Genomic DNA, 15,957 nt, shown 5'->3' with positions numbered 1-15,957 from the left:
TTAATAAAAATGCCTTTCGATCATTTTCCTGTTGGTTCTTCAAATCATTAAAGGTTTTGAAAAGTAACCGTTTTTACATTTCCCTTTGAAGTCGTGTATTACCCAAAGATGTTTAAATTGCTTGTTTGATTTAGATTTTATGTGACCTAAGTCTGGTTAAGTGTCGTGTTACCCCTCAACTTCGATATACCACGTTTTAAGCAGAAAGCTAACAGGTTTGTGTTGGACAATTCACACTTCAGCTTTTGCTTCTGAGTTACACAACCAATCTTCACTCACTGTCAGTTTATTTTGCTATGTTTAAGGGCCAAAGCTATGTAATCACTGCATGTTGATGAAACAAAAACCCTCAGGAAGAACTTGCAGGAAATGGTCCATAAAGGAACAAATCCCTGATTGCTCCTGAGTGTTCACTTTCCAGAGAAGTTTAATATTTCCCCAAATTGACAGTAATAGACACCTCCTGCTAATTTCCTGAAATCTATCTAGCTTCTCTGACAGACTTATGTTGCTGGGGGAGGGATTTTTTGGTAGTAGGTGGCTACCAATTGTAATACAGAATAGCAATAGTAATACTGAAGCAGCCATTTCCGCATTATTTCCTGAAAAGGTTAATGTTGGGCTGGAGAGTACTGTTGCCTAGCCCGTTATGGTCCTGTCTCTTAGAATGTTAATGGAGGGGTGGTATTTACCACTCCTCGTAAAATACAATACCCAGGAGTGAGGTCAATACTGGTTGTGATAGCTGTTTCATATTTTGGTCCAGGAAATAAGGCATAACACGTGGATTTGGTATTAATCACGCGGGAATACGCACGTCTTGCCTTTTTACAGGAACTCTTTTCTTGACTAACTGCACCAGGTTTTACCAGGAAAAAAGTCAGGGTGTAATAATTATCACCCAACTCAGAGCTCTAAATGGGGATTGGAATCTACACACCCCCTAGGCATAGTCAGGGCCTTAGGAGAAAAACGTATTGAGATAATATGCCTCAATGTATCAACTTGTAGGAAAATAAAAACAGCCCCGAGTTAATCCCTTCTCTCCAAAAGGCCATAGAAATAGTGGAATTGCCGTTCCTTTAAATTGTCATCTCTCACGGAATGTTAGAGAACAAAAAAGAGAGATTTGTAACATTTCGAGTGATACTGCCTGCTAATCGCTTTATCTCTGCCTTTCCACAGGGAATCTAACAAAGCACATGAAGTCGAAGGCACACATGAAGAAGTGCCTAGAGCTGGGGGTGGCGATGACGTCCATCGATGATACAGACGCTGAGGAAGCAGGTAGGTCACCCACCCTAAGTTTTGCAGACCCGTGCTCTTTTGGTATTGTGTATACACACCCCCGTGGCACTTCAAAGAAACAAGTGGCATAGAGGGGGATTTGTGGGCAGTTGATGTGTTTGTGTCCCTGAAGCTGAAACGTGCATGACAGAAAGGCCCGTGAACGGGGGGGTGATCACTTCAGATCATCTGATAATAATGAATATAGAATTCCCGAAGGAATTCTCAAAGAATTCCACAAGTACTGGTCAGTTTGCCGAAAGTGCTCAAATGCTTCAAATTTATCCACTGAGGCTGGAAAACTCAGCATACGGAAATCTGATTCAGCTGGCATTAACATGTCACTTGTTTCACCATGGTAAAAATATTTTCCTCTTGGAGGAACTATAAAAATATGGTCGTATTACCTTCCTGTCGATCCCTGGAAACAGCTCCCCGCCAGTGGCATGAATACGTTTGTAAGCTATCCCAGTTTGGAGAGCAACTGGCAACAGGGGTGTGGGCACCCAAAAACTCACATCTTTTACAGACAGGACCTCCTGGGAATACCTGTAAATCCCCACCCTAAATTTCTGTGGGTAAAATTCTAATTCTGTGAGTAAGGATTAGGATTTTCCTTTGCCAACATATTTACAGTGAACCTTATGAAGCACCGATTGCTTCATGAATCAAGCACATTACACATACCTTGAAGTGTCTGAAAAATCCTGTTCCTTTTCAATAAGAAAGAGCAACAGGTTGTAACTAGCAGTAGACAAAGCCACAATTTTTAGTATTTAAATGCGGGAAGTCACTAAAAAAGTGCTCATCTGGATAAATTCAAGACCCCTAAATATGTAATTTGCTCGTGAGCACTTATGACATTCTTTGATAGTATCTACGTTAAAAGATGAAAAAGAATGGGGACTTGATTGGTAAACAGACTCTGGAACTGGTTGGCCAGTAGCGACAGTGGAGAGAGAGAACTTGAGTGCTAGGAATAAAGTTGCTCCTAAGGGAATTCATAGAAATACTTCAGGGTTGCAAATGAGCTTTATATTAGTGGTGGTATAGTACCAAAGTCGTCGAGTAGTGGAAGTCCTACTTATTCCTTTTGGCCCATAAGATCATGATTGGCAATGGTAAAAGGCTAAATGCTTCACTTGTGTTTTTGTGTTATTTTCTCTCCAGTTTCCATTTATTCACCTCTGAATTATACATATGTATTTCAGAAAACATTGAAGATATGCAGAAGGATTCCGAAAAGAGCAGCATGCGAAGCATTTCGATGGATCATCAGTTTTCAGATGCCGAGGACTCTGATGGCGATGACGGTGATGACAATGATGATGAGGATGATGATGATGATGAATTTGATGAGCATCAAGGAGACTCAACTCCAAGCACCAGATCGAGGAGCACAAGCCCCCAGCCACCCAGGTTCCCTTCTCTGCCTGTGACAGCTGCTTTGTCTCAAAGGACTTCTTCTGAGAGCCCAATGGGACATTCCTCTTTGATGAGCTATCTGTCAACATTGCCAAGTATTCAAGTGACTCCACTCCTTACACCAGCAGATTCACACATGGATTCGCAAATTATGGAATATCAGAGGTATTTGCATGCCAAATATACTAACCTAGAGCATGACAAAGACAGGTTAGACATACCAAGTTCAATGGATGAGGAGTACATGCATTTCTCTGAAACCAGCTCGTCTCCCAGGGATTTCTCCTGTTCGAGCCGACAGTCCTCCCCTGGATACGACTCTTCACCATGCAGAGAAAATTCGCCAAAGAGGTACTTAATGCCAAGTGGGGACTTGTCACCCAGGAGACATTTATCACCAAGGAGAGATGTTTCACCCATGAGGCATCTATCACCCAGAAAAGAAGCTGCTCTTCGGAGAGAATTGTCTCCCAGGAGGGATGTCTCCCCCAGGCGCCATTTGTCACCACTGAGGCCAATGTCACCAGGGAAAGACATAACTGGTCGACATGATCTGTCACCAAGAAGAGAAAGGAGATATATGTCTACTGGTAGAACAGCATCACCCAGAAGTGGGTTGTACCATAATCCAAGCCTGCCTGTTGGTCACCATTTCCAGCCTGATTTAGGAATCCTTGGAACTGTGGTAAGTACACAATGATGATTTTTGAGTAGGTTGCCTAGTCACAGATGTTAAAATTCGGGGATGTGCAATGATGCTTGTTATCTTAAGGGAGACATTGTGAATCTCCCTCTATCAAATAACAAAGGGGTAGTCGTTGCTTCCTGTAGGGGCAGAATAGAGTCATCTAAGACAGGTATGTACTCAAGTCTTGACCAAAAATATGCCAAGTTCACTATGGCAGACAACTCTTATCTAGTGAGCGCTAGATATCTACTAAAGGACATGCTACATCCAAGATTATTATCATCAGATAGAGCAGATTGCATTTAGAACAATGCCGCTGGTATTGCATGGGGGATTTCGACACTGACATACTCAAAAAATGGCAAATAGGCAGGATGCTCCTGGAAGAGATTCTCTCATCCCGTGGCTCAGAGTGGCGCTCCTATTACAATATGGGCGTATGACACTTTCTAGGTACAGGAAGGTGTGTCAGTGATTCTGACGGACTGCCAGAGACCAGAGGAATTCCTTAAGTCCCTCGATGTCAGTACCAGTGCCATGTTCACCATCAACCTAGATTCCTGATATCTCTCAAAGCCAGTACTAGTGTCATATTCACCATCAACCTAGAGCTCACATTGATACCTCAACAGCAACTTCAGTCGTTTAATCCAAACATAGGAGAACTGCACAAAGTCATTCCCAGTACTTCCCAGTGGCATTTCAGCCCAAATCTTGTACTACACACTGCAGATGCCTTCTGCCACCTCATCTTCTAATACTGATCTCTGCTCCCAGACACTCCTCTAAAGCGCCTCTGCCAGTCATGTACCCTGCTTGGCTTAAAGACTTTCCAGGAGTGATACCATTTTAATTTGGGCCCACAAGATCACAATAGAAAGTTGTAACATCTGGCATCCTGATATACCCTGATATGTCCTCCCGTTCCTGTACTCAGAGCTGGCAACACTGCAAATGCATCCTTCAGCACCCACTTATGGAATAAAGAGTCTGCCTACCATGTTACTGCAACACACAAACCACCACCTTGCATCCTCAATGCAGGTCCTGTTGATGTGGAAGTCTCACGCTTAGGTTTTCCCTACAGCATCACCACCTCCAGAATAAGACTATGCCGACTACAACTCCACTAGTTCCCTCACATGCAGGGCCAGCATGCCCATGAGCTTATGTAAGGTAGCAGCCCTAGAGTGATACCTATGAGTGACCTTACATTACTGCAGATTACCTGAAAATGGATTTAACCTATATTTAAAGGGAGCAGCCTAAGAGCTGACATTGTATTTTCCTTAGAATGTTGAAAATCCGTACACATTCCCTTCTCCCAAGGCTTTTGCCCCCACTAACGTATTTTCAAGATTTTCAGTACTTTAGGCCAGCCTACCTCCCTCCCAGTCCTAATAGGAGAATACATGAGTGATATAAAAACAACACCTATGTACGTAGAAAGAAAGGAAGGACTACCAGTGCGTCCCACCAAAACCCTCTTTTCTCAGGTTGACCTACTTTATACATTGCAACCACTCTTAAGTCGGTGCCCAGGCACAGGTCAAAAGTGAAAGAGAGAAGGACCACCTTGTTGGACCCAGGCTGGCTGGTACTCCTTTCTCTCGGAAAGGCCCCTTGGAAGTGCTAAATTGATGCATCGTAGCATCACCATGCTTATACTGACTGCAGCTGAGGAAATCGATAACAACAAAGAGATGTTGAGGAAATAATCCCTCAGAGGTGTGAACTGTAATGTGTATTTAAAGGTAACTGTTTCCCCCTTAATATTGTGACTTGAACGCAGTGAGTACTTCGTTAAGTCTCTGCCTGTTGACCCTGTCATGATCAGTTAAAGAGATGGGGCGTGATTATATATGGGTTATCTGCTGCTGAAGGGTAAAAGGAGATATGTTAGCCTGATAAATGACCAACATCCACCAAACAAGTCACTTCTTTTAAAGGATCTTCCCTGTGCTGTAGTGCTTTTGGGGATTGTTGGACCAACTGTGGAAAGGAAGATTTTTACTAGTTTGTGCAGTGCATGGGTCATGCAGATGATTATTGCGGACAGGAAAGGTGAGATCACAGTTCTCACCTCAGCTGTACAAAAACATGGCTAGTTGAAACTCTGGCAACAGAAAGACTCTTCCATGGTGGGGGATTTCCTACTACTCTTCTCTTAATTGGCCTGAGGATGTACCCGGGATGTACCCGAACAAGAATCTTTGCAAAGATGGATATGCTTTCCTTGCACTTACTAATACTTTGTCTCTTTGGGTCAGGCAGACCCCAGATTCAATTCTGACTCGGCCTTCTCTATGAATTTACAGGCTTTTGCACCTCTAAGGCCTAACTAGCATAGTAAAGCGAAAAGCTGGCTTAAATAGGTCTCATGACTACAAGAGTTTCCGTTAGACTGCATGAAGCAAGGCCTTTTATCAAAGGAAAGTTAACCAATAAAAGGCCTGATGTCTTTAGACTGGATTTGTTGAAACCCTGTACTTACTAGTTTAATGGCTCTATTGAAGCGATTATGAAATAAGTACATGGAGGGGCCAAGTACTAGTCTATTGATGTTATAATGGGCGCTCATGCTCAATTGTAATGTCTTCATATAAATGAATCCGCATTTGCAAAAATAGTAGCACCAGAACTAAATTCCTCTGCGGATGTGGTTTATGGCTAATGTTACAAGCTGCAGCTGGAAAACCTCAAATATGCAGAAAAAACAAGTGTTTTCCATCAAGTCCGTCTGCAGATCTTGCACAGCTCTAGAGTTTTTTGGTAAGGCTTTTATATGTAAAAATACTCGTGTATTAGGAAAGAGACTTAAGCGGCAGAGTTGGCGTCAATCACAGAACAATGGTGGACAAAGGCATGTCAAAGCTAGTATAGTGCAATTGGGATTGCATTGGCCAAACCTTGTAGTTGCGTCATTGCAGAGTTCTTGGCAATGATCCTTTTGAAAATAAGACACACAGAGTATGGCTTCACCTTAAAAAAATTGAAGGATAGCTTCTCGAACTTTATCAACAAATCATAGGTTCTTCCGACTTAGGATCCCATTGGGTTGATATTGCCGTCTCTGTCCCACTACGGCAAATCTGACTCAACCTTCCACCCTTTCCTCAGGTGTGCTCCTCAGCCTTCCTCTTCACCTTAACCGAGTTAGCATTCTATAGTAATAACATGTTTTATAAACCGCTTCATAACTATTACCCAATTTAATGACACTTAACTTACCAACATCTAGAATGATGGATAGCTAGTGGATCTTGCCGGGATTTGAATCCCTCACCTGAAGGTGAATGTGTATTCTCAGGAATAAGGGTGTGTCTACTGGAGCAATCCTGTTGGCATAAACATATAATTACGTACATACATTCATGTTGCCAATGTAGCACAGATATTTACATTGAAGCGTAGACAAGACTTGTTATCAGTATAGGGCCACCAAAGGGACAATGGCATTCCTCACTTTGTTTGGGCAATAGCCTGTGTTAAAAGTTCAGTGTCTGCACCCTCTTTCCCCGCTGCTCTTTCATCACCCGTAGTGGAATAATCTAGTAGCATTACAGTAATGTCCATGTACTTTGTTACCCTAGGGTAGCATAAACAGCAAATAGCCATAGATAGTAACACACCACTTCTTGAATTTAATTAATAGTATCATTAACTTACACATTTCCTTGATGTACTATAATTTTATCAGCCTGTGTGTAAAAATGAGGCTTGAAAACAATCTCGGTCAAATTTTGACAAGTCTTATCTATGCTTCCTGAAGCTCTATTATTTATATAGGTATATCAGCCAGCCAACCCTGGCTTTTGTTATGGCCGGACTTGCTGCTCTGGCATTTCCACTGTGGGCTGCAGGCTTTGGAGGAGGATGCTTTCAGAGCCTTGACCCCATTCCAGTAATGCCTTCCGCAATTTGTAACTTGCATTCCCTGCCAGTGCTGGTTTTAGTTCCAGTCCTGCCCTAATGGTGTCCGGTTGTTCCTTTATACCTCTCACCCTCATGCATTAGTCTAAAATCTCTCAAGCGCTAGCAAGACAAGGTTGAAAAGAGCAGGCCAACTGGATGGGAGACCAGTGTCTGTTCGAGACCTCGACGTAGAGCCAGCCCTCGACTAACATGATGCTTGGTGATGGGTAATGTCTATGACAGAGGTACTAGAAGTGTCAGCTTTATTACAAGGGGGGCATTTTCCCAACAAATAGCATTACTGGGTGACCTTTCTGGAACAGATCCTAGAACCTTGTGGTCTGCTGACCACAACGGGCCTGCAACGCCTAGTCGTGTCTGCAAACTGCGTAAAAATCAATGATATTAACTGATTATTAAAGTGCATTCAAATAAAGAAGCAAATTGTAAAACTGAACATTTTAAAACGTTCAGTAAATGCGAAGACATTTTAAATTTGACACTAAAAATTAAGTTGACTTCCTCGGATTGATTTGTGGGAGCAGTACAAGTTCACTAAACAGAATGCAGCATGGATGATAGGTGGCCTCAATTGAATTTAGAAAAGCCCCAACCTTCCCATATTTTTTTTTATTTGTTTATGAATTAAATAAAATACTTAATCATGTGTGTATGTGTTTGATCAATGCTTCTATATTTTTGCGAATTTGTTTGTGGTTCAAATCATCAACATTTCTTAGGCCGGGGACCCTGGTGTCCAGTATTGACTAGAAAGGGATGTGCATATTCCAATAATGATTCAGTGAAGGTCTTCTCTGGATTCCAATCATTATTAAGTAAGGGTCCTCGAAAGTCAAAAGGTTAAGAACCACTGTCCTAGAACCTATTTAAATTGATTCTGTCTGGGCATCGCCAACTTCTTTTAGGTAACAGGGCTCTGACCAGCCCAGCTCGATCAATTTATCCAGGGGTCCATTGTATAAGTAAGTCAGGTTTGGAAGCCTTCACCGTAGGTAGGGTGTGTGAAACATGTGGCCAGAGTCCTGCATCCTCTTGCCCGCTGCCGCAGGATGTCATAGGCAGTCCAGCCCCTTGCACCTAACAGCAAATGACAAAACTTGAAACAGAGGAAGCACTAGGTTCATTAGCTTCCTCATGCAGCAGTAATGAGCAGTAGCCTTTTCTGCAGGTTTGTGGTATTTCTCTCCAGTACACTGCTTTTCTACTCGTAATAGAGGAACCTCTCGGAAACAGTCTGGGCAGCACCATCCTCTTTTTTCACACAGCTGAGAATTCAGATAGTTTTGTAAGAATGTTTAGAAAAGGACATAGAGTACATTGTTTAAAAGTCACGTATTTGAAGTGAGGGGTGCACTCAACATATGTAATGTATGATAGCATTAGTTACTCTTTTGCATTGAGATTTTGTCTTTCTTTAGTCTTAGTCACCTTTAGGGCATGATAACTGCAAAACTGTGCCTCAAAACAGGTATAGTCTGGCAAGGTTTTGTGGACAGCTACAAATAGCAATGTTGCTGCAGATCAGTTGCTTCTCATTAAAAGTACGTATGAGGGTTGGTCACGGGAAAAAATAATCCACTTTTCAGGGTCACCATTTAATGCCAAGTGTCTGATCTCTTGTTGCTTGACAGGTGAAGAGCAGTGTCAATTTGTAAAAGAAAAAATGCAAGGGCCCAAAGTCTAAGGCTTGCATAGGCGAAGGCCAGAGTACCCAATAATAAGTCTGCATAGACTTCACTCACCAAATGCCTCTTCCACCACCTCACACTTACTTCCTCTTGTCTCACTCCTGCATGCTCTTTTTCACCCCGCTTTTTGCTTTTGTCATTATTTTCCTCTCTATCTCTCCCTCCTTTCTTTCCTTTTCTACCTTTCTTCCTCCCTTCTTCCTTTCTTCTCCCTTTCTGCCTTTCTCTTTCTAGCAGGCGCGGCCCGTCCTTTAGAGCGGAGGGGCCACACACCCCCACCTTTTGCCCCTCATAAAGAGTGCCGGTCAGGCTGAACAAACACTCTTCATGTTCAGGTCAGGCAGCCAGGAGCAGACATGCACGATTTGCTGAACTTTGCTCGACTGAAGATGTCACAGCTCCTGTTGGTGTGACCTCCTCGGCTCAGCAAGGGTGCCTTGAGGCCCTCCCCCTAATGACGAGGGAAGCTTCACCCATTGACTTTGACCTGGGCGCTTCAAGTTTAAGCCCTGAAGCGCCCAGGGCGAGTGTCAATCAGTGACACCTCGTCACAGAGTGGGTTGGGGTCAGCAGTGATGAAGTTGGAACTGCTGCCTTCCCTCATTCCCTAAGGTCAGTCAGCCAGTGAGTGAAGACATCAGTCCCAACCCTCCTGGGACCTCCGAGGCTGAAGGTAAGTGTGTATGTTTGTGTGTGTGAGATCTTTTAAAATGAATGTTTGGTGCGTGCGTGCATGTTTGAATGTTGATGAGTGTTGTTAATGGATGTGCGTGCATGCCTGCGTGTGTGTGAAAGAATAAGTGTGAGTGTGTTTCCCGCCCACCCCCCTCCCTCCTAAAACTGCCAGCTGCCACTGCTTTCTAGCGGTGGGCCAAAGGCAAATGATGAAAAATAAGTCCAAGTTCCCAAACTCAGTGCTGGTGGCCACCACCTGCAGCCATCAGCACAAATTAAGCAGTGATAAAGATAATAATAGTGCTTCACTTGGGGTGCTTATAGAACCTGTAAAGATTTTCTGTGCCCCTCCCACAATCACAGCGTTTTCTTCAAAATGTTTTGTTTATCCTCACTTTAAAGCAGGTATTGAAGGTCTACAAATTTGTCAGAGCTTTTGTGGGGTTCAAGTCTCAAATGCCTTTGATTTTATGACATTAAGTGGCAGCTCAGGTTCACTGCCTTATATAGATTATATAACAAAAGCAAACTAATGCTGCTTTTGTGATAAGACCTTGAGTGGTGACTAGAGTCTGTGTAGGTCATGCACTCCTTTGTTGAAACATTGTTATGACGTCATGGAATTTGCGATTAGGCAATGAGCAAGGACAGTTGGGAGTCTGCCTGAAATTGTCAGTTCTTCCTTCCTGTTGGGCATCATTAAACCTGGAATTTACATCTATAAAGGATTATGCAGACATGAGTATAAAGACATTTTGCAGAGGAAGAGGGGCCCTGACAAGAGTGGGCCTAGGATAAATAGTTCTGCTTCTGCCCCTTGTGATGGCCCTGAACCTCTACAAGATAGAAGATTGTCACATTTATTGTCTTTTGTGGAGCACGACCTGCCACTGATGAGGCACTGTAGCTCGGTTTTCTATTCTGATGGATTCGAGGAGTTTGCATACGTGGTTGGCAGGTGCAGGATGATGTGTATCCTTTAAGTTTGAGGGCCAGATATGTGCTCCTGTTAAGGTGCTGTGACATTGACATAGCAGTTGTGTGCAGGTGTCAGGCAAGTGTAGACAGGATAAAGAAATGCACACAAATACATGCAACGATGCACCATCAGGTCAGTTACCTATTGCTACCTGCTTAATAGCAGGCGTGAAGTCTAGTTTCACAATAATGAGTTTATAATACATGGGATGAAGTAATCCCTGTGTAAACTGCAGTCACTAATTTTATGAATAATCGCGGACGTATGAGGCACGAAGTCGCCGATTGTAAAGAAAATAAGTCAGAACTCGACTATTATAAGTTTATTACAGTTGAATTCTGATGTCAAAATGCCTACTGCCGGAGCCAGTAGCTGAGGTGAAATATAGGTCATGTCATAGAGCATAATTAAAGCAGCTGTTTAAAGCAACATACAGAACGTTGCTTTTATTTCTGCTCTATTTTAAAAGCTTACATGACAAGCAGAGAGAATAGGTTTATTTTTTGCGCCTCTTAGAGAAAAGCTATAATCTTTCTGCCCGTTTCTACACATTCCTAGATACTGCAGCTTTATTTTTTAAACTGACTTGTACTGAACTGTTTCTAAAATCTGTTTGCAACAAGTACCTAACATATTTTTGCTGTATTTAATTTTGCACTGGAGGTTTTATTTTTATTTTTCATGCTCGCAGGCATGCTTACTTTTTCATATGAAAGAGCTACGCACCAAGGTTTTAAGTGGTTTGTGGGAAAGGTGATGGCGTCACCATGTATTATATGGGATAAAGTATGCCCTGGCGTACATGACAAGGATATTGCAAGTCACCACGGAGATCCATAACCTTATAAAGGAACTCGTACTTCGGCCTCATTCCTCTATATGGTTATGGAACTCCTCAGTGACTTGTAATATCTTTATAATGTACAGCAGTGGGCACTTTATCTCTTATGTAATTGCCAGGACCACTCACTGAGCTAACAAGTTATTAAGTGCCAGGATGGATTAGTGAGCTAAGGGTTTGCAGCTGAAGCATGAGGTGATCTGCATGCGACAAGTTCGAACCCAGTTTTCCACCGTTTCTTCAACTCAATAAATTGGTTAAAAGTAAATCATGTGTTATTTACAGTGTTTAGAAACAGCAGAAGTCTGATACGAAGCAATACTAAGTTACTATGTGTGTCCCAATCTAGTTGTATAATTCATTGAAAATCTTAGCGTTTTGAGCAAGATTGGCTGCTGGACCCCCAAAGAAATTGCATGTATTTTGTGAAACTAAAATTGGAAAACCACATTATGAAAAAAAGAACCATTCCACAAGCCATCATCTGGCCATAGGGTGGGTTGGTTTGTTCATCAGCTGGCTTGCCTACAGTTCTAATATTCTGTGAGGCTTCAGCCGTTTCAGTATCTCCTCTCACACACTAGTTTACACAGCGTATGCTTGACCAGAAAAACAAATTGCTCCTACACAATGTTTTTCAATTTTTTTTTTAATAACAGGATTGATGTTGGAGTATTTTTTTATGTTTAGCACAGCACGACTTGTGAAACGTTTCCCTATTCCATGGTTTGCTACTTTGCCAAGGAACATTATTCTTCTGCTGCCATGAATGTGCCCATCACATATATGCTTAGAATAAAGAGTGACGGAGCAATAGACAAGTAAGTGCCTGTGCTACATGGAAAGTAACGCTATTCTAGGCCAAAGGAAAAAGGTCTATCAGCATTTCAGAGGAAAGCAAAATATCAGTAGTCTTGAGGACAAGGTCTTGCCCGTCTTTTTGAAAATTATACAGTGCGCTAAATATTTTTTTTAAATACTGTGAACGCATAAGTTAAGGTCAAAACCATTTAGATGATGGTCCAATATCCATTCATCCAAGGTTTGTAGAGTGCTCTATATGAACATGTAGAACACTTACGGTACACTTTTCTGGGAAGCACAAATGATAGATAGTATGTGGGAAGCGTGCAGACATTGGTCATGAATCATGAGTTTACATTGCCTCATCAACAACACTAGGGGTGCTCTTTCCTATACCACTTTTGTGTACCAGCATTGTTTCTTCATTTTTTACACATTATTGTAGAATTAAGGCCAAATGCACTATTTAGGATTAAGTTAAGTGATCTGCTTCCGTAGAACAGATCAAAGAATGTAAGATTTCAGCCAAATAAGTTTTTAATTGGCTACAATTGCGAGATCCAAGCGAATGAGATTTTACTGTGCGCATCGCTCATTGTAAGCTGGATCATCTGTAGGTGCTTGTACAAATTAATGCTTGTGAAAAGTGACAGATGAAGCTTGCTTGAAGTTGCATTGTTGTTGGTATTGTTTGGCAGTGTTCAGAGAATTATCTCTGGAGATGATTGACTGCATGTTCATCTAGTCACTGGCCTCGCTCCTGAGCTGTTCACCTAGAGTGCAGATTTGTGCCAGTTATGATGGTGGTTTTGGTGTGCAGTGGATACCGCCCGCTGTTAAACAAAGTCATCAAATAGACATAGTAAACAAGAGTAGGGCAAACTGGCGTTAGATTCATCCTTTCAGTTTTGTAATCAGGGTTCCTTAATGCTGTGATGCAGGCTTACATATAAAGAGGTTTTGATGCAGTCTGGATTTGGGTGCCTGTGTAACATATTTAGTAAAAGAAAACTCTTTTGTTTCTTATTTCAGAGTTTGGAAAAAGGATTACCCCAAATTCCTTACCATAGTCTTTATGGCAACAGAGAAGACCTCCCGGTACAGCAAGAATCCAACCAGTTCCTTGAAGGTCACAGCGACTATGTCTTCAGGCACCTCCCTCTGCACTCCCAAATTCAGGTGCGAGCACCCTTCCCCATGATTCCAGTTGGCGGAATCCAGATGGTTCACTCGGGGCCTGAAGCTCTCTCTGGTTTACGCCCTCATCCACCCAATCCCCTGCAGATGAAGGGTTCAGACGAGAACAAAAACATAATCCCAGATATTTGCTCCAAAGAAAGGAATGCAGTTTCCAAACACAACGAAAAACTCACCTCATCCCACAGCTTATCTCGCGACAACTCGTCAGGTTCATCGTCGTCTCTGCTGCTGTCTCTCAGGCAGGCTTCTTCAGAAGACTCTTCAAAACCTGTAGCAAGAGAGCAGGAGGAAAACGTTCACACTTGTACAAAAGCCATAGCCGGCCTTAGAATTGCCCCTGAGGAAGCTGGTTTTCTCGGGGCAAATCCGCTAGGGAGGCCTTCCGAGCCACACTCAAAAACATTGGAAAGCTCACTGCTAGACATTCGGAACCTTAGCAGATCCGAGCCTTGCCAACCGCCTGCTAGTGCTACGGCCTCCCACCTGGACTCACAGAGTGTGAGGGAAGGCTTTGGCACGCCTCGGACGTTGATAGCTCCCTCCTCATTTCATGCCAAGAGCTCGGATATTAAACAGGTAGGTTTTCATGGAATGAAAGAATCAAGGACAGACCCGCATGAAGGGCAAGATGCGCTAGGAGAAAGGGGCAACCCTCATTGATTCAGAGAAGCGTGTTGACTTCAAGACAAATGTACTTTTTTCTAGCGATAGAAGAAATTGAGGTTTATAGCATGTCTGATCTGAGTTACAATATTTTGCCAGTGGACCGAGGCCTCGCTTGGAGGACAGTCCTACTTTTAAACATTTTAATACAACAAAAATATATATATATATCCATATGTATACTTTTGTTATCTCAAAAGAAATTCATGCAAGTCACCCTGAGCCTGACCAAAATGACATTTCAGATGGACTTAATGGGTCTGGTACTTTGAAACTGTACAAATATTTGTGCCTTTTCCTTTCCTTTGCTTATATTCTGATAAGCATTTCTAGCAGTAACTTGTACTGTACATATTTTAGAATTTGTGTATCTGCTTTGTATTGTAATTTCTTTTCCTTTTTTGGACACTTTGGGTCTAAATGATGTAAAGCGAAATAGCATCAAATATATGTGAGGTTGCACTAAAAAACATATTTTTATATGATTAAAACTGAACAGCTTTTATGTACAGCTACGATTCTGTAATACTAATATTTATTTACCTTGTTTCATAAATTGTACATTTATTTTCCTCAATGTTGTGGATGACTTTTCTGTGTGGAGCATGGGGTTTACTGTTGCGTAATTAGAACAACAAATGTATATTGTAAACAAGATATTTAAACCAGAGTTATCTCATCTTATCCTGCACTTATGCTCTAGGCAGAAAAGGTTAAGGATATATCCGTCCGTTCTTAAAACTTGTAATTTCTTTGTCTCTTGTTTGCTGGATTGGCAGTGCTGATCGTCGTTTTTAAACTGATAGTACAGTGAAGCATTAAAAGTAAAAAAACAATGTGCTATTGTGAGTTTTCCCTCCCAAAGTTGTCATGAGGCAGCCCTCAATATATAAAGAAAGAAGTATTTGGTCTTATGTGAACATGTTGGATCGATATGCGCAATTGCAAACATGGGAAGACATTCCATCCCGCCGTGTTCCCCCTATGAACATAAGTACACATACATCACTGGTACAACTTTATGTCATGCTAAGACTACAAAGAGTCACCACAGACCAGTACTGGAGTATCTTGAAAACAACCAGGTGACAGAGCACAGCTGACTGTATAGATCTGGGTTACCTTTGTTCTATTTAGTGAATTATAATTCTGTGAAACCAAGTTTGTATATTGAATTACAACACATTAAGGAGTGTTCTTTAAACAGAAATAAACATTCAGTTATGTGAATCAAGGCGTACAGTGTGTTTATGAAGGTTATATTTTTCCTCTGGTAATGTGCAAGTCAAAAAACTCATGGGGGATTGAACGTAGCACAAAACTGCTGTTACTATGTTAAACAAGTATTGGCAACGCCAGTATATTTGGCTTTGGCTATTAGCTATCTGCTTTTGTCAATGTTTGCCTCGTTTAGTCTTCCATTTTGTAAAACGTATTGCTGGGGGTACTGCTAGGCCCTTACAAATGTAACTAAAAATGATAAAAAGCTTAACATTTTTTTCTTTAGAAAATCAGACATTATCATAGTAGCCCCTGGCTGTGATGGGAACTATTTTGTGTGTAGATTCTTGTGAAAACCCAGATTGTGGTCAGTGAAATTAGCCAATGGCTGAAGTGGGCTGACCTATTGCTTCATGCTGTATGCTGCATGGGAATGACACAACAGACTAATGGATAAAGAGAGGTGGCTGAAAGCCAATGTATACCACATTTTTGTTAAATCAAAAGGTCATATTCAATCAAAACGTTCTTTGTGGGAAAAGGTGAACAT

The 15,957-nt window shown here is 41.9% G+C and overlaps 1 protein-coding gene across 3 annotated transcripts in view; it reads left to right on the top strand.

Annotated features, from left to right (window-relative positions):
• Positions 1-15,416, top strand: part of HIVEP2 (HIVEP zinc finger 2) — a 420,117-nt gene extending 404,701 nt beyond the window's left edge. For all 3 annotated transcript variants that reach the window (XM_069235113.1, XM_069235111.1, XM_069235114.1), the window contains 3 exons: positions 1,186-1,287; positions 2,499-3,397; positions 13,356-15,416. In XM_069235113.1, the coding sequence (XP_069091214.1) occupies positions 1,186-1,287; positions 2,499-3,397; positions 13,356-14,183 (1,829 nt within the window). In that variant the 3' untranslated portion in view covers positions 14,184-15,416. The remainder of the gene's footprint in view (positions 1-1,185; positions 1,288-2,498; positions 3,398-13,355) is intronic.
• The last annotated feature ends 541 nt before the right edge of the window (positions 15,417-15,957 follow it).

Source organism: Pleurodeles waltl, chromosome 5 (assembly GCF_031143425.1).
Source record: "Pleurodeles waltl isolate 20211129_DDA chromosome 5, aPleWal1.hap1.20221129, whole genome shotgun sequence".
NCBI classification, from domain to species: domain Eukaryota; kingdom Metazoa; phylum Chordata; class Amphibia; order Caudata; family Salamandridae; genus Pleurodeles; species Pleurodeles waltl.
This window is presented reverse-complemented; position numbering and strand designations above follow the sequence as displayed.